This window comes from Vulpes vulpes, chromosome 13 (assembly GCF_048418805.1).
Source record: "Vulpes vulpes isolate BD-2025 chromosome 13, VulVul3, whole genome shotgun sequence".
Lineage (NCBI taxonomy): Eukaryota > Metazoa > Chordata > Mammalia > Carnivora > Canidae > Vulpes > Vulpes vulpes.
This window is the reverse complement of record NC_132792.1, coordinates 150,026,415-150,045,489: the sequence shown is the minus strand read 5'-3', so window position 1 is coordinate 150,045,489 and position 19,075 is coordinate 150,026,415. Positions and strand designations below refer to the sequence as shown.

The 19,075-nt window shown below is 35.3% G+C and overlaps 1 protein-coding gene across 2 annotated transcripts in view; it reads right to left on the bottom strand.

Moving 5' to 3' along the window:
- INTS7 (integrator complex subunit 7) overlaps positions 1 to 19,075 on the bottom strand; it is an 85,538-nt gene that overhangs the window by 59,461 nt on the left and 7,002 nt on the right. Inside the window, exons 1-4 of one of the 2 annotated variants that reach the window (XM_072733320.1) lie at positions 15,716 to 15,885; positions 14,003 to 14,132; positions 11,338 to 11,484; positions 4,611 to 4,748 (exon numbers count right to left, since the gene is read on the bottom strand). In XM_072733320.1, the coding sequence (XP_072589421.1) occupies positions 4,611 to 4,747 (137 nt within the window). In that variant the 5' untranslated portion in view covers position 4,748; positions 11,338 to 11,484; positions 14,003 to 14,132; positions 15,716 to 15,885. Of the gene's footprint in view, positions 1 to 4,610; positions 4,749 to 11,337; positions 11,485 to 14,002; positions 14,133 to 15,715; positions 15,886 to 19,075 lie in introns of those variants that run through there. The other variant, XM_025982306.2, reaches the window with a different exon arrangement.

Genomic DNA, 19,075 nt, shown 5'->3' with positions numbered 1-19,075 from the left:
AAAAGATTTAGATGCAAATGTGAAGGCTGAGTTACTAGCTCAACTGCAGAATTTTACTTCTGCCTTACAAATGGAAAATCTACAGACATGGCTAGATGACTCTTTTGCTTGTATCAGCACCACCTAATCATAGAACATCGTCTTTTATGTGAATTCTAAGCAATAAACAATATTTGTGCTGAATTTTCAAAGCAATTTAACATTTTTAAAAAATCTTATGGTTTTCCTAAAACATCAATACTCTCTTCACTACTGGTACCAAAGCAATGAGTAAAATGCTGGCGCCTTAGCAAGAATCAAGGCAGTGTCACCAAACCATACTAGCAGTCACTGTATTCTTCACCACTGTGGGCTCCCATGAAAAAGGAGGGAAGGAACGAAGCCAGATAAACACTTACAAATGTCCTTGATAGAACAATAAAGATTACTAATTTTAATTTTAACCCATGAGCAAGTGTCCTTTTAATATTCTCTGACAAAATAGAAGCCACACATAAAGTACACAGTGATTGTCTCCAGGAAAAGTACCATGTGATTATCTGAGTTATGAGATGAATTAGTCGTTTTTTCATGAAACTTTGTGATTATTCACACTTGGCTATTTGGCAGACATTTTCTCAAAAAAAATGAATAAAGTCACCTTGTCGATTCATGGAACACAACTGGGAAAATTTTCTGTCAACCTGATAAACATAACTGGGAAAATTTTTTGTCAATCTGAGAAACAATCTAAACAAAAATCAGAATTTCAGAAAACTTTATCTATCACCATGAGCTTGACAGCTTAATATTTAAAGAATTTCCTGAGACTGGTGGCAAGTAACAAATGTGATCCTTTAATACAATAAAATGGGTCAACATCTAGAAGACCTGCATAACACAGTGAACCAATATTTTCAAGAAAACCAATACATAAATTATAAAACCATACATGGGTAAGAGATTCTAGTAGATTTCAATGTAATGTAGTACAAGTTCACTGATAGCATTTTTAGAGTCCACTCTGCAATTAGCTTGTAAGAAACCACCACCTATCTACTTTTGGTATAACATCAAAGAAAAATATCCATAATTACTTATAAAGCCTTTATGAATATTCTTCTCTTTTCCAATTATGTGTCTGTATGAGGCTGGATTTATTTCATATACCTTATCATAAGATATTGCAACAGAAATGTTGAATACATAAACAGACATAAGAATCCAGCCAGACACGAAAAAGATTTGCAAAAGTGTAAAACAATGCTACTCATCTCACAAAACTGCTTTTTTGTTTTGGAAAACAATTATTTTCATAGAAGTCTTTTTACATTAACATATTTAGAGAATTGCTATTTTTAAAATGAACAAGTATTTTTTTAAATGTAGCTATTTAAGTTTTTAATATTTTAAGTATCAATTGATATAGTCCATGTAAACAAAAAAGCTCTGTGAGGATCTCAACAATGCTTGGAAGTGTAAAGATACCAAATAGTTTGAAAACTATTGTTCAAAGATATCAGTTTCACATTTGACAAGAAAAAGTTAAGTTACAAATGTCTTTCAGGTAATAAGAGGTGTATCAGGTATATATAGACAACTCATTCACATTTGAGATGGCTCTTACACTTGTTATTCTTTCTTAGAATGTTCTTCTAACTTGCTGCCTCTTTAATGATTCAGTTTCAGCTCAAATGTTACCTCTTCAGTGAGGCCTTCCCTGATCACTCTACTTAAAGCAACTCACTCAGGTCATTATCACAGTGATGAAACTGTATTATTTCTATCACAAAATTGTTTTTATTTTTACATAACATTAACCCACATCTGAAACTATTTTGTGTTTACACAACAATAGGGCCTTTATCTTCTCCACCCCTATACTCCTGGGCATTGAGACTACTATCTGGAGGAGGTAGATAGTTAATAAGCATTTCTCCAGTAACTTAGGTAATTTTAATACAGCTCAAAATTTTAAATCTGTTATGGGCCTTTATCGCCAATAAATTGCAAATTAAAAGTCTGCACTTTTCTTTCTTTCTTTCTTTCTTTTTTTTTTTGTCTAGTAATACTTTTAAAAATTCTTAAAGTCAACATTAAGAATGTATGTTAATACAGAGTCCCATATGGTAATAAGACTATAAAGAAGGATGCCTGGGTGACTCAGTGGGTTAAACATCTGCCTTTGGCTCAGGTTATGATCCCAGGGTCCTGGGACTGAGTCCCTTGTTGGGATCCCTGCTTAGTGGGGAGTCCACTTCTCCCTCTCTGTCTATAGCTCCCCCTGCTTGTGCTCTCATTCTGTCAAAAAAATAAATAAAAATCTTAAAAAAAAAAAAAAAAAAAGACTGCAAAGAGAATAATCAGATTTTCCAGCTTCCATGTATACTGCCCCCTCCGCCGACAAAAAAGTCAGCTCTGACAACACTGGGTATACATTCATTCCTGTACTGTCCGGATCAGCTGGGACCAAGGCCTAGCTTTTAGATGGTGAGTGCACTATCTAGTTCAGCAGAGTGGCCGCTAGAGGGCACCTCTCACACTAACAATGCTTCCCCAATTTCCAAATGTATTTGGGTTTCCAACTCCTACTTTGTCACCCAGGGGACTAGCTCTTTAAATATATAAAATCTTAATCTTTTTAAAAACAGTTGAGATGTGGTTATAATAATAGACAGAGGGAGAACAGTATTATTAAAATTCTTAAGGTCTTATTTGGCCAGTTGCTCTAATTTAAGATCCAAAATTGATAAATAGAGATACTAAGATAAAAACTCACTAGCATTGGTTGAGGTATTTGATCTCAAGCCAGGTCATCATCATTTTAGAAGAAAAAGTAAATGCTAATCTCAAAAAGATACAGTTCAAAAAAAAATATAGACTTCATTATACAATTAGTTAATTTTACACTCTGATACATTTGATAGGCTCTTCAGCCTTTCCTATTTCACTAATTTGGTATTTTTAAATATCACAAATTATATCACAGAAGCCTGTTATGTTACACTTGATCTTATTAGCCAAAAGGCTGAGAAGTGATCGGAAGCCTATTATGTTATAAACTGCTTCTACATAAACTTTTAATTTAAATGTTTGGTGGGACGCCTGGGTGCTCAGTGGTTCAGCGTCTGCCTTCCGCTCAGAGCATGATCCCAGGGACTTGGGATCCTGCTTCTCCCTCTGCCTATGTCTCTGCCTCTCTCTCTCTCTGTGTCTCTCATGAATGAATAAATAAAATCTTAAAAAAAAAATTGTTTACTGGTCATCAATTCTATAAATGAAGAATCATGTTTTTATGTTACTTAGTCTAAACCTTATCCAAAACAGATCAGAAATTCCAGAGCTAATAAAATTAGCTTCTGATAGTAACACGAGAAAACTTGAACCAAAAATGGTTTTCGTTAAACATAATCACTAAATTACAAATGTATCACCTAAATTTAGAAACGAAATTTAGAAAAGTATTTTTTGGCATTACAGGAAGTGAAAATTTACTACAGTAGATTATAATTAAAATCTGAAGAAAGTTGGTGACTAGTCCATGTTTTATGCAAATTTAGCAGAAAGTTGGTGACTAGTCCATGTTTTATGCAAATTTAGCAGAAATTCTTAATGGAAATGCCATTTTTTTACTTTTAAAAATAATGTTATCCATCTGGTTATAAAGCCCAAAGTTGCTCCTGACAGTATATAGAGAAATTTAATAAAAAGGAAAAATAAGATACCATCTTATCACCCAGAGACAGTATTTTGATATATACCCTTTGTCTTTTTTCTATTTTATCAATACAAATACCTCTTAAAAAATATACTCTATAATATCACATAAATTATGATATAACCTGTTCTCCAAATATACTTCTAAAATATATTTGTTAAGAGCTGAGATAATATTTCATTGTGGTTGGAAGTTAGGTTGCTACTAAATTTTGTTGTTGTTTCTGTAACCTTACAACTAGCATCCTTGCAAATAAGTATCAGTACACATTGCTGACTCACAGGATAAGTTCTCAGAGGTGGATTTTCAGGTCCACTTAAAGGGGATAAAAGATGGACATGTTTAAGGCAAATGCATATTACCAAAATGCCTCCAGAAAGCAATGCTACTTTTGATATCAGTTAGTAAAGAAGATAATTTGTATTTTTAGGTACAGTAACATAATCATGGTCAGCATTGCATCCAAAAAAAAAAATTGTTTTATAAGATAATAATGTAGGATATGACATCCCAAATAGGTTAAAACTGGTTTCAACTCAAATTACAATCTTTGTCAAACTGTACATAGTTCTAATGCCAAAAAAGCTAACCTTGGGAAGACAATAAGAAAGCAGCAATTTAGCATTAGAACCATGTATGTTTAGAGGGGGATGCCTAAGTGGACAAAACTGCTTCCCAATGAAGCCCTCCCTAACTAATCTATGCAGATCTGTCCTTCTGGAAATTCTTATTTCATGTGCAGTTAATGCCAACATATGTACTTAACCGTTCTGTATTATGTATTGAAGTTTTTTTCCCCCAACATGATGTAAATCCTCCTGGAAAATACACCTTACCACTTACATTTTTCATTTAGTGTTTATGTATATTGATTATTTATTCCTTCAAAACTTTTTCTTTAGCCAATGCTTACTTTGACTGTGCAGAGAAGTTTGCAGCAGCAAAAACAGCAGCTTCGACTTCTACATTATCATGTGAGTCCAGACTCTGACGAATACTATGATGAGCATTCTTCCTCTCAGGAATTATTGATGCCAGACTTCCCAACATCCTACAGAGACAGAGACCCCAAGAAGAATAGAAATACAATAAGCTAAAAATCAAGAGAGGAAGAAGCAAGGCAAAGCTAGATCACACAATTAAAATCTGTAGGCAATCCCTTAAATCTCAGGTTAGTAAAGCATCAACTTTAGGAATCAAGCAGTGACTCAAATTCTAAACATTTTTCTACACTCTGATATGTCAGAAAAATGAACATGGCTTATCTAACATAAGCAAAATTCTAAATTATCATCCTGAAGTACCTCCCAGGTACCAAATAGAGCCCAGAAACTTCTGAATTATTAAAGCATCAAAATATCAATTTTCCAATGTTAAGTCTGTTTTGGCAAAACAACATTTTTGCTTTTATGCAAATCCACAAAGTAAAAAAAAAGACTTCAGTAAATATGGATACCATGATTTTTAAATTGGTCTTTAACATCAAGAGAACAGAGGTAGAGGTAACTCCTTGGTGCTCATCTCAGAATCTGCAAGGACGAGGAAGGTAGCATCTGGGAAAACACAGTCTACTTTATAATAAATTATAAATTTGGAAAAGGGAAAAAATCTATTGTTTGTAACACAAACTACATAAGATAAAGCTTAAAAGATGTTTCAGCAAAAAGGCATGGATTTTTGAGGGCTACAAAACACTGTGATAGACAAAACAGAATTCCTACAGTGACAGTTTTTCTCAAAGTCGTCCTAAATGCCTGAGTACTCAGTAACCTTCCAACTTGACATGTTACCACCTATCTTATGGAGATTTGATAGGGCATAAGTATTAGAGTTTCTACAAAACAAAATTCTAAAATGGATTAAAAATGTAATTTGTATTCAATTTGAAAATAAGGTTTTGAAATTATGTTATTTTTCAAAAGAAATAAACAGCTTGTAAGATATTTTTTTATATAAGAAAAGATTAGATTAGGCTAATATCAACATTTTTTTTAAACCTTTTTTTTTTTTTTTTTAAAGATTTTTATTTTATTCATGAGAGACACACACAGAGGGAGAAAGAGAGGCAGAGACACAGGCAGAGGGAGAAGCAGGCTCCATGCAGGGAGCCTGACATGGGACTCGATCCTGGACCGAAGGTGGCGCTTAACCGCTGAGCCACCCGGGATGCCCTAATATCAACATTTTTGATAAACAGTTTGTTAGTACTTAAATATAAAAGGGCGCAAAAAGCATAATCTCATTAGTCACTACTTTCTGAAAATATTTCTGGTAATATTATAAATTATTTGTAGCACTACATTTCAGAGACTATGAATACCTCCCAGCTTTTTCTTCTTCCATTTGTTTTAATTGACAAGTCTAAAGTAACGGGTAAAAAAAAGAAAACATCTTTAAAGTATCATCTCTTCTTGTCCTTTCCCTTCTTATGTTTAAATCGTCCTGACTCTATAAACTCCTGAGCATTTGAGAGACATCACTTTCTGTTTTCTTTCATGTATTTAACCTTATACATTCTTCCAGAAAGCAAGTTCCTTGAGATCAGAGTTTCCACTTGAATCTATCTTCCTAAAACACAACAAACTTTCTATTCAATGGGTACTCAGAGTACTTAATGTACTTGATCTATCATTTATCAGCCCCATCTTTCCTTTGTAAACTTTTTCTCTTTAACAGACTCGTTTTTCATCGCGCTATAATGCTCCTCAGTGAAAAATCATGTTGCTCTAAGATACTGAGATCCTTTTTTGTATCACATCTTTTTCTTTATAAAAAAAAGTACTGTAGCCAAGTATTTCACGATGGAAGGAACGAATTTATAATCACTTATAGGTTTCACACCTTTTCAAAGATGGATTTTAATAGCCAAGTTCTTTACATTTCTATGGTGACCAACTTTTTCTTTTTTGCACATATTGCATTTTACCATATAGGAAATAAGTGAATCCATTAGAGCAGGTATCACTTTTTTGTTTTACATCACAGAAAGTGATTTATGAAATGTCAACTTATCAGAATGTGAGTTGGGACCACAATAGTCTTCTCTACACATACAGCCAAACTTGTCTTCAGTTGAGCAGGCCAATGCTTCTCAAATGGTATTTCAAAAAGTTGACATCTTTTTTTTTTTTTTTAATTACAAAAGCACTTACAGTATTTTTCCCTTTTAAAAGGAGATTATTTTGAAGACCTCATAGTATAAACTAAAAGCACATGTATGGTGGTTAGTGGCTATCAGATAAGCACACTCACTTGGTTTGACAAGGCCAGCACCTGGAGGGGGGGGGGGGGGGCACGGTTAACACTTACCCTAGTTGGGAACTATCTTTATTCTGAGGCATATATTATTTTAGTTTGAAACAGAAAATATAAGAAACAATAAGGTTGAGATATAACCTAACAAAAAGCATAAAAATGGTAGTAATTTTGTTCATGGCTTTCAGGCCCTGAAAGAAATTTCTGTCTATTTTAAAATATGATTTAAAAAGCATATATCTGACAAAGGATTAGTATTCAGAATATATCGAGAAATCCTACAATTTTGTAATAAAAAATAAGTAACAATAAAATCTAAACAATTTAATGAAAGAAAACGGGCAATTTGAATGGATCTTCTCAGAAAGAGATAGAACTGTCATCAAAAGGTACATGAGAAAGTGATCATCACCATCAAGGAAATGCAAATCAAAACCACTATACATCCCACCAGAATGGCTAAAATGAAGACTGACAAAGACACCAAAGATTAGCAAAAGTCTGAAGCAACCAGAGCTCACCACTATTGGTCAGAATATAAAATGGTTAAAACCACTTTGGAAAAAGGCCTGGCAGTTTCCTATAAAATTAAATATATGCCTACCCTATGATTCAGTATTTTCACTCCTAGGTATATTATTTGTCAGAAAGGGAAGCGTGTTCACAAGTCTTGTACAAGAAGGTTCACAGCAGCTTTATTTATAATAGCCCGAAACTGGAAACAGCATAGGTATTCATCAGTAAGAAAATAGATAAACTCACAGTCACACAATGGAAAAGTACTCAGCAATAAAAAGAGCGCAAATTTCTAACATACAAAATGGATTCATCTCAAAAAGACACAAAAGGATACCCATTGTATAAGCCCACTTATACGAAGTTTGAAAATTGACAGAAATTTATTGATACAATGGCAAAAAAATCAGAAGAGCAGTGGCCTCTGGGTAGGTGGATAAAGGAACTGAATAGAAAGGAGCATAAGGGAATATTCTGAAGTTCCAAATCTTGATAGTGGTTGGAGTAATTTGAATCACCTGTCAGTACTCAGTCAATTAACTGACACTAAAGAATCAGGTAACTCTGGAGCATCCGGGTAGCTCCATCGGTGGAGTGCCTGACTCCTGGTTTAGGTTCAGGTCGTGATCTCATGTGTGATGGGATCCAGCCGGGCACTGGGCTCTGTGCTACATGGGGAGCTTGCCTGAGATTCTCTCCCTCCATCCCTACCCCCTTGTGCATGTGTGTGCTTGTGCGCATTCTCTCTTTCTCAAATAAATAAATAAATCCATAAATCTTAAAACAAAAAGAACGAGATAACCCTGTAAACAAACTGAACTCTAGTGAATGATATATATGCTAAAGTATCCAGTGGGAAGTGCACAATTGTAATTTACTATGAAATGCATTAGAAAAAAATTTCTACTCTAGTGTTAAAATTTATAATGTTATTTAAAAAAAGAAACTGCATTTTAATATATTTAGCTCCAAGTTAAATGAGTGATTTAAAAATTTTTATTGACAAATCACACTTTTTCTTACATAATTAAGGTAGTAAATGACACAGTGCTTATTACTTTTTTAATGGCAAAATTAGTTTTTATACTTTAAAAGATCATATTTTTACTTTATAATGCAATATTAAATAATACACTAAATTAAAAAAATACCTTAAGTCATTTCTTGTATCATGAAAAAACTATGAAATCATGAAAAAAAATTTTTAAAGATTTTATTTATTTATTTGAGAAAAAGCATGAGGAGGGGAGGGAGAACAGACTCTCCACTAAGCAGGGAGCCTGATGTGGGGCTTGATCCCAGGACTCTGGGAACATGATCTGAGCCAAATGCAGATGCTTAACTTACTGAAGCACCCAGGCATTCATGAAAAAAAAATTTTTTTTTTTTTAATTTTTATTTATTTATGATAGTCACACAGAGAGAGAGAGAGAGAGGCAGAGACACAGGCAGAGGGAGAAGCAGGCTCCATGCACCGGGAGCCCGATGTGGGATTCGATCCCGGGTCTCCAGGATCGCGCCCTGGGCCAAAGACAGGCGCTAAACCGCTGCGCCACCCAGGGTTCCCCGCTGCGCCACCCAGGGTTCCCATGAAAAAAAATTTTAAGGCAAATCAAAAATGTTCTACTTTTGTGAGAAAGGTTTGATACTCTCATATTGTGGTGATACTAGAATTTTTGTTTTGTGTTGTTATAAATACACCTTTTTTTTTTTGGTATTTGATATTTATTTTATAATTCTGCAAACTTTACAAAATGATCTGATTACCCCTTATTCCTGTTCTTCAAGCTTTTTCCTCTTCCTAAAGTAACTACTCCAAGAATGTTTTTAAAACAGGCTTTTATTTGGCAAAATCATATAAAGCCTTGCCTATATAAGGATCTTATTAATGTACTACATTTTATGTATTCATTCATTCATTATTCACTTATTTCTAAGATTTTATTTTTAAGTAATCTCTACACCAACATGGGGCTTGAACTTACAACCTCAAGATCAAGAATAGCATGCTCCCTGGACTGAGTCAGCCAGGCACCCCTAGACTGTGTTTTAAATGGCAACTGGACTTCTTAACATTCTTAGCTTATATATATATTTTTAAAGACTTTATTTCTTTATCAGAGAGATAAAGAGAGAGAGAGTACAAGTTGGGGGATGAGGTAAAGGAAAGATAAGCAGACTGCCTGCTGAGCAGAGAGCCCAACTTGGGGATCGATCACCAGGACCCTGAGATCATGACCTAAGCTGAAGTCAGATGCCTAACCAACTTAGCCACCCAGGCACCTGAACTCAAATTTCTTTTAATGTTTTTTGCATTAAGTGTTAATGTCATAAAATATAATTTCAAACTGATTTTTTTCCTTTATTTATTAAAGATTTTATTTATTTATTCACAAGAAACACGAGAGAGAGAGAGGCAGAGACAGAGACAGAGGGAGAAGCAGGTCTTCACAGGGAGCCTGATGTGGGACTTGATCCCAGAACCTGGGATCATGTCCTGAGCCAAAGGCAGACGCTCAACCACTGAGCCACCCAGGTGTCCCCCCCCTTTTTTTTTTTAAGATTTTATTTTGATGTTTTTCCTTTAAAGTGATCTTTCTAAATAATAAATAAATAAACAAATAAGTAAATAAGTAAATAAATAAATAAATAAATAAATAAATAAATAAATAAAATAAATCTTTCTGGAAGTTTTCTAGAAATCTCTGGTTTTATTGATAGCAACAGTTCTTCAATGAAGAATTGTGGCAAAGCCACATTTGGAAAGAACAAGCATGCAAAATTAATGGAATATTCAAATATTAATCTATTTCTTCTCAAAATATTCAAAGTAGTTCTAAATTAGTTATAAAATCATTCCACCAGTTAAATTCTATTATTTTTTTAAAATTATCTTCTGATAAAAAAAAAGTAACTCATGCTTGTGGAAAATAATTCAGACATTGCAAAACTACTCAGGAAAGTATCTTATAATCTATAGCCCAATTACCTCTGCCAAAAATAATCACTGTTAACAGTATCTATTCCTCCAGATATTAAAACTTAGAGAAGTGACATCCTAGACTTCATGGTTTAAAAGAGGGCTCACTCCTGAACAAAAACAAGTCAGATATGAGCCCTAAAATTTAGGAAAAGTGAATTCCAAAAGTCTAAAAATTGCACATACATTCCATAGACAGTAGACCTAAAAAGGGAATATGTTCAAGCTGGATATAAGACTTACAATACGAAATTCTGACAAAATTAAAAAAAAAGCAAAACAAAACTGGGGGGCATGGCGCTTGGTGGCTCAGTCGGTTGAGCAGAGCCTGCTTGAGATTCTCTCTCTCCCTCCACTTCTGCTCCCCTCAGCCCCTGCCAATCCCTCTCTCAAATAAATAAAATCTTTAAAAAGAAATTTGTTTTTAGATGCCAAGAAAGAAAAGAAAAGGCTGGTGAAACTACAGTGGTTCTATCTGGCATTCTCCAAGGAGTTCCAATAAAAATTATTACATATAAAAATGAGCACATAACCAAGGGTGAATACAAAAACTGACATGAAACAGAACAAGGTCAGGAAGGTAAGAGTTCAAAATGAGCTGAGGCTAAGCTAGACTCAGACCCCAGTTATCTGATCAGAAAACCAACCTATGAGAAGGAATCTTTCAAACACAAGTTAAGCAGTAATTCACAACCAGAACAGTACCATAGGTGGTAACAGAAAAGCATGTACACATAGGGATAGTTACCCTATTTCTGCCTGGGATCTTGGCTGAAAAAACAAATCCTTAACATTCACACTGAAAGGAAACATATTGCCTTTTTTTTTTTGATTATATAATTGCAATTCAAACAATCTTGTGGTGATTCATGATAGCAACAGAGTATACCGGAGTGTGATGGCTCTTGCTACAGGATCATTACTATGAATCACAGAGAAAATTCTCTTCACAAATTCATCCACATTTAGAATCTTCTCCAAATGCTTCTCACTTTGTTGAGTAACTTTAAGAACACACAGCCTCAGGAAATTGTTTCTATGAAGAACCAGAGATAAAGCAAATTAGACTTTAGGAAAGTAATATTTAATTAAGAACCAAAGCAACACTAATGATATTAAATTTTAGCAACAGGACAATGTTTTCAATCTTATTATTACTTGCCTCATTAAAAAGGCTGAAGCCTACACTTTGGTTTTTGCTGTTGTTGTTTTTAATCTAGGAATACCAGGCTGGTATAATATTCAAAAATTAAGCAATGCTTAATTACAAATTTATAATATTAACAGGCTAATCAGTTACATAATCATATCAATCAATGCAGAAAAAGCAAGGAAAAAATTCAGTAACCCAACCATGATAAAACTAATCAAACTAGGGAATAGAAGAAAACTTCTTTAACTTGATAAGGAATATAGACCAAAAGCCAAGAACTAACATTATATTTAAGTTGCCGGAATACTGAATGCTTTCCTCAGAATTCTGGGGAAAAGGCAAATATGCCAGCACTCATTATTCTTATACAACATAGGGCTGGAACCTCAAGCTAGTGCAGTAGTAAGAAAAGGAAATAAAAGGCACACAGACCAAAAAGGAAGAAAATCTGCCCTGATTTGCAGATGACACAACTGTGGGCATGGTTGGTATATTTGATTGCTTCACTACACTGGAAGAGGGATTCTCAAGTTTTTGCTTTTGCATTTGTTATTATACCTGGAATGCCAAAACAAAACAAAACATAAGGAATCCTTTTCAAATGTCTGATGTTCTCCCTAAAAATAATTTTCTCATGCTGTGCATACTGTTTATCCAGGTATGTCTCAAACGTATTATGTACAATAAACACAAATTTTCAAACTGTCAGATAGGTAATATACCATAGCTTCTGGAAACCAACTGCCAAGACTGGGATGTTGGCTTTGTCTCTCATTAACTATACTTTATCACTGTGGACAAGTTCAACTTAACTTCTCTGTTCTATTTCATTTCCTCAATTATATAATGCTGACCTATAGTACTTACCACAAATGAGAACATGTGCAAATGAGAATAGCAACTGATGTATAGAAAGAGGTTAGTAAATGTTAGTTATTTATATTACTGCAGATGTGTAAAATAAATGTCTCCATTTCCCCTTCATGTCTTCTTCTAATCAAAGAATACTGACATTACTCACAAAAATTTAATATGCTTAAGGATTTTCATCAAAGAGCAAGATTATATATAAAACAAAAATTAAGAAAGCAAACAAGCAAGATATGCAGTAAAGGAAATGAGTTTATATGGCAAAATATTCAACCACACAAGTTATTTATAAAATGCTAGTTAAAACAGCAATGAATTACCATTTTATAACTAACAAATCAGAAGTAATAAAACTAACAGCCAGTGCTGACTAGGCTGTGGTCATGAGGTATGCAATCTTGGTGAAAGTGTGAACTGACAGAACTGCTTGGCAAACAATTTGTAATTCATTTCAAAGGAAATAAAAAACTCATGTCTGTTGTATGGGATATTAGACTTCTCATAACTCAGCATTTACAGTTCTGTCTCTCCTTCTATAGTGGATGGAACTAATTCCATATTCAATCCTTTCCAAGAGGTCCCATCATATCATTACCTGGATATTATCTGATATCCTCAGACACGTATGAGAAGGATGGATGAGAAATGTGAAAGCCAAAGCCAGGAACTCTAAGCATGTATCAGGGAAAGGATAACATAAAGGACCTAGGACTCAAGTAAGTACCAAGAAGGGATATGGAGCTGAGATAACATACTCAAGATCAGAGAAATTCAGGTGAGAGCTTTCAAGATCCAAAGTTTGGAGACACTGCTCTACTGATGTATTTAGAGAAAACAGGAGCTACATGTAGGATTCATATGGTGTTTGGTAGTGTGAAGCCTACACTTAGATTACTAAGCATAAGCAGTTGGCAATGCCTGCAGCCCTGCTGCAAGACACCAAAATGGCAGTGATAGAAATAGAAGCCCTAGGGATGAATTAAATCTCCTCAATCATATTATGACCAAGACCAGGAGGTCAGATGGTCTTCCTCTTCTCTCAAGCTAATTCTACACATTTCTTCTCCTTCAAGTCTGACTCTGTGCGTATAAACACATGAGTGCATGCAGGAGAGGGACCAGCAGGGAGGAAAAAACCCCAAAAGGTATTTATCCAGGGCTTCCATGTTTCAGACACTTCCCAGTAACATGTAATCTTGTGTTGTAAGTTATTAAATCGGAACTTTTCAAAACAATCTGTGCAAACCACAGATACTTCCAAAATAGCAATAATATACATATATAAAGATTACCTTAATTTGATTTATCCTGTTCCCCAAAGAAATAAGTACTCTCTGACTTGTAAGTTCATTTCTGCTTAAAATGCCATTACATTTCATAACAAAAGTGTTGTAAACTGCCATGTACATCCACTAAAATGGCCACTAACCATGTGTTAAGTCCCAAAAGGCAAAAACAATAAAGACCACAACATTAAAGAAAGAAATCTGAACAAAGTACTTTAGGACACCGAGGATTTACAAAGACTTACCCAACTCTGAAAACATCTGCTAACTTTAGGAATGCAGAATTGATGAGAATAGGGAATGGATATTTCTGAAAGAGTCTGGGAAAGCGAACGACTGCTTCACACTGTTCACCAAGTTTGCCAGATCTTAGACCTATGAAAGGCATGGAAATGGAAGAACAGCTTACAAACCTGTAGCTACAAGGCAAAAATAGCAAATACCAACACAGCACTACACAGTAAAATTATTTCTGCAGTAAAATAACATTCATTCACAATTAGGTAAAGTACCACCATACTTTATGATCTTTTTAAAAATAAAAAGAGCCTATAAAATAGTAATTTGGTAAGCTCCCACTTTAATATAAAATAATAAAAAGGAGATAAGTCTTTTTCAAAGAAGGTTGAGTATCTTAAAGAATATTTGGGACTATAAAATAAATCTCAGCAAATTTAAAAGAACTAAAACCATACTTTGTTATGTTCTCTGACCATAATGGAATTAAATTAGAAACTGCTAAGGGAGGGATGCCTGGGTGGCTCAGCAGTTGAGCGTTTGCCTTTGCCTCAGAGCATGATCCCAGTCCAGGGATCAAGTCCCACATCAGGCTCCCTGTGAGGAGCCTGCTTTTCCTTCTGCCTGTGTCTCTGCCTCTCTGTGTGTCTCTCATGAATAAATAAATAAAATCTTAAGAAAAAAAAAAAAGAAACTGTTAAGAGAAAAATATCTAGAAAATTCCCAGATATTTGGAAATTAAACGACTTATAAACAAGCCACAGGTGAAAAGAAAATTAGAAAAATCTCTTGAACTGAATGAAAATGAAAACACAATCTGTGAGATACAGCCAATGTAGTTCTTTAAGAAACATTTATAACATCAAATGCTTTTTTTAAAAAAAGATTTATTTATTTATTCATGAGAGAGAGAGAGGCAGAGACATAGGCTAAGGGAGAACCAGGCTCCCCATGGGGAGTCCAATGCGGGACTTGATCCCAGGATCCCAGAATCACACCCTGAGCTGAAGACAGACACTCAACCACTGAGCCACCCAGGCACCCCAACATCAAATGCTTTATATTAGAAAGAAGAAAGGTCTCGGGGATTCCTGAGTGGCTCAGCGGTTTGGCACCTGCCTTTGGCCCAGGACGCGATCCTGGAGTCCTGGGATCAAGTCCCGCGTCGGGCTCCCTGCATGGAGCCTGCTTCTCCCTCTGCCTGTGTTTCTGCCTCTTTCCCTCTCTCTCTCTCTCTCTCTCTCTCTCTCTCTCTCTCTCTGTCTCTCATGAATAAATAAAGTCTTAAAAAAAAAAAAGAAGAAAGAAAATACAGAGGAATCTTTATGAGCTTGGGTTAAGTAAAGAATTCTTAGAAAAAAAACACAAAAAGCACAAATCATAAAATAAAAAAGGGATAAAATAAACTCCATCAACATTAAAAACTTCTGCATTTTCAAAGATACCGTTAAGAGAATGAAAAAACAAGTCAGACACCAGAAGAAAATATTTGGACAATGTGTAGGCCGCTTTTAAGCCACAGGCTTGAGCAATGGAAACTGAGTAAGGTAAAAGGGCCCACAGCGACCACTGAGCTGCACACAGGTCCATTAGGTAACCCATCTCAAAATATCCGTAAGCCCTAGCTGACCAAAGGGCTACTTAACGACCAGGCACAGGTACCAAAAAGGAAAATCCCATAGTTCCCATGCCTCCTCAATACCCCCCATACCCTACCCCACCTCCTCAGTCTCCTTTGCTGTCCCGCCATGCTGCTTTCTTGCAGTGTATTCAATAAACGACTATCTCTTTTGTTCTACTTTGGGTGAATTCATCAGCAGCACCTCCAGCCTCTACCCCATAGGGTTGGCTCCACGGACAACATCTCCTTATGTCTCAATAAGATGACAACCTGATTTTTTTAATGGGCCAGATTTGAAGAGAAATTTCATTAAAGAAGAAATATCAATAGCAAATTCATGCAAGTTAACAGATGTTCAGTACTGTTGGCCATCAAGGAAATGTCAATTAAAAACCACACGAAGACATCACTACATAGATACTAAAATAGCAAAAAAAAATTTCTTTTAAAGATTTTATTTATTTATTCATGACACACAGAGAGAGGCAGAGACAGAGACACAGGCATGCAGCACTCAATTCCAGAACCCTGGGATCATTACCTGAGCCAAAGGCAGACGCTCCACTAATGAGTCACCCAGGCATCCCATGGAATGGCAAAAAATGTTAAGACTGACAATACCAAGTGCTAATGAGGATATGGAGCAACTGTGAGTCTCATATATTACTGATAGGAATGCAAATCTATACCATTCTTCGGTAAACTGGCTGTGTTTATAAAGATAATCATATACTTACTATAAGTATAGCAATACTACTTCTAAATATTTATCTAAGTGAATTGAGAACATATGTCCATAACAAGATCTCTATTCAAATGCTCACAGTAGTGTTATTCATAATAGCCCCAAACTGGAAAAAATGTCCCCCAACTGGTGAATGAATAAGCAAATTGTGGTATATCCATACAATGGATTATCACTCAGCAATAAAAAGGAAACAATTGCTAATTCATGCAACAAGAATAGATCTCAAAATCACTTGCTATGTAAAATAAGTTAGACCCGCCAAAATACTATAATACTGTATGACTATTTTATAAGACATTTGAGAAAAAGCAAAACTTTGAGACAGAGAACAGATCACTGGTTGTCAGGAGCTAGAGAGAGAAAATTGCAAAGTACAGCGTTAGTTTTTGGAGTGAAGGAAATATTCTATGTCTTGACTTGTGGTAGTGATTTCATGACTGCATCCATTTGGTGAGTATTACTATACATAAATTATACCTCAATAAATCTGATTTTAAAAAAAAACAACCAAAAGGTAATGTTCAATCCCTAAAAAATACTCATTTAGAAATGAATATCTTGATATGGTATTAAAAATAACAGCTTCAAATATTTTCTTTTGGTATTTTAGCATTTCTAAAATGATAATTTTATCTATATTTATACAAGAATAAGTACCCTAGGATATCTCTGTTCAATAAACTCTGCTCACTGTTAAAAAATGACAAAGTAAGTATTAGTCTGAGGACTCTACTGATTGTCAGTATGTTTCAATATAAAAGCCAACCACAGGGGATCCCCGGGTGGCACAGCGGTTTAGCAACTGCCTTTGGCCCAGGGCGTGATCCTGGACTCGCTGGATCGAGTCCCACATCGGGCTCCCAGCATGGAGCCTGCTTCTCCCTCCTCCCGTGTTCTGCCACACTCTCTCTCTCTCTCTCTCCCTCTCTCTCATAAATAATCTTTTAAAAAAATAAATAAATAAAAGCCAACCACAAGTAAATCTGCACAAGCAACTTCTACAACTTACTAACAGTTTGAATTCTATAAATGCACTCATTTTGGTTATTTGGTACTTGGAATATATTTCCTCATAGGAAAAAAAAAGCACCATCAGCACTCATGTTCCAGAATCCAATAACCACTTATCATTAAAGTTCCTATGGGAAAATTAATTCAAAATTACTTCAAGTTTGTAACTGAGATATCTAGAACATATCCCTTCTTTGCCTGCTCCCTTCTTTCCCTATCCTCCAACCTCCACACATGGAAGAACTGCCACTAAAACTCTTGGAGTCATCTTCCAGCCACACATAGTGCCAATGGAAATGCTCTAGGTAACTGGCAGTAGTTCATATATTCTTAAAAGCTTTTCTAAAGGCCTAACTTGACAAAGGGGTCAAGGGACACATATGGAGCATAAGGACAAACGGGAAGGGGAGAAGAGGAAGGGCCAAGTCTGAGGATGGAGGTGAGAGGACAGAGAAGGAACCAATGTGTTCATCTATGTGTGCTGCAGGAATCTGTTCCGACAATTCAAGTAACTTGGACTTTTTCCCTCCTCTTTTTTCTGCCAGTAGTTGAGTGACGCAAAAGGGAGTAAAGTTCTGTTTGTAATGAATTAATCTTGGTTGGGATGGAAAAGGTAAAGTAGGAGGCAGCCCATGTAGGGGATAGAATACGATGTTTTACTTTCCCTTAAAAACAGAACCACAGATGGCATCCATTTGTTTAAATATGATGATTTAAAATCTACCAATAATTTTGAATCTGGCCAGAGAAATGTTTTGATTTCTCTAATACTGTCAAATTTTACTTCCTTAAAATAAAATAGACCCTCATCCTTGTAACAGGGCCAGTCAGAACAAGTAAGTTTAAATAGTAAATTTCTTATTTTCTGATGTAAGAACTTTAGGAAAAAGGAAATAAGGAAGGCTGGCTCTGAGGGTCTCAAGCTAAGGTTCAAGTGAAGAGAGAAATGCATTAAGATTTAGGATTTAACAATAATCCTTAAAAAAAAAAAACAATAATCCTAGGCTGGGGCAGTATGGTACCCATCTTGCTTGCTCTGGGCCAATTTCAATTCCAGAATAAACCAAGCACCTGAAAACAGGTACTCAGCACAATCAGATCTTGTTCCAAGAGGGACTATTTACTTTACTTCTGTTGCTAGTTACAACCAACCTAAGGAAGAATGCCCTGATCATAAAATCAATGATTGGGAGAATGTTAGTGTAAAACAAGATTAAGGTGGAGGGATGTGATTTCTGTTTCTACCCCTTTCTTTGTATTCTCCCACCAAAGAAACAGAGCTCTCTTTCTTTTCCATGCCTGGAATTAAACAGTGCTTAATTCAGCTGCAACATGCAGGTAGACTGGGAGAACTAAAACAGGTTGTCTGTCAATTGCTTATTCATTCAAACTTCACTTGGCTGCAGTGAAATTCATTATTCTAGACTTATTTAGCACTTAACATGTGCAGATCATTTTGTGAGGCTAGTAGTTCAGCATCAGAAACATTTGTAAAACTTTTCAAAAATACCTGTCCCAGAGTTCTACTCCAAACCTACCAAATCTGAGGTTGGGGCCCAGGTATCTGTTTAGCTACTTTGAGAACGTAGGAATTTAGATCCTCAAGCTATCCTCCACCACTTCCATCTTATTTAACTGCCCTGCCTATACTGGAGTTAGAAAACTAGTTAAGTTGCTGAATCTAACCCTCAGAAAAATTTT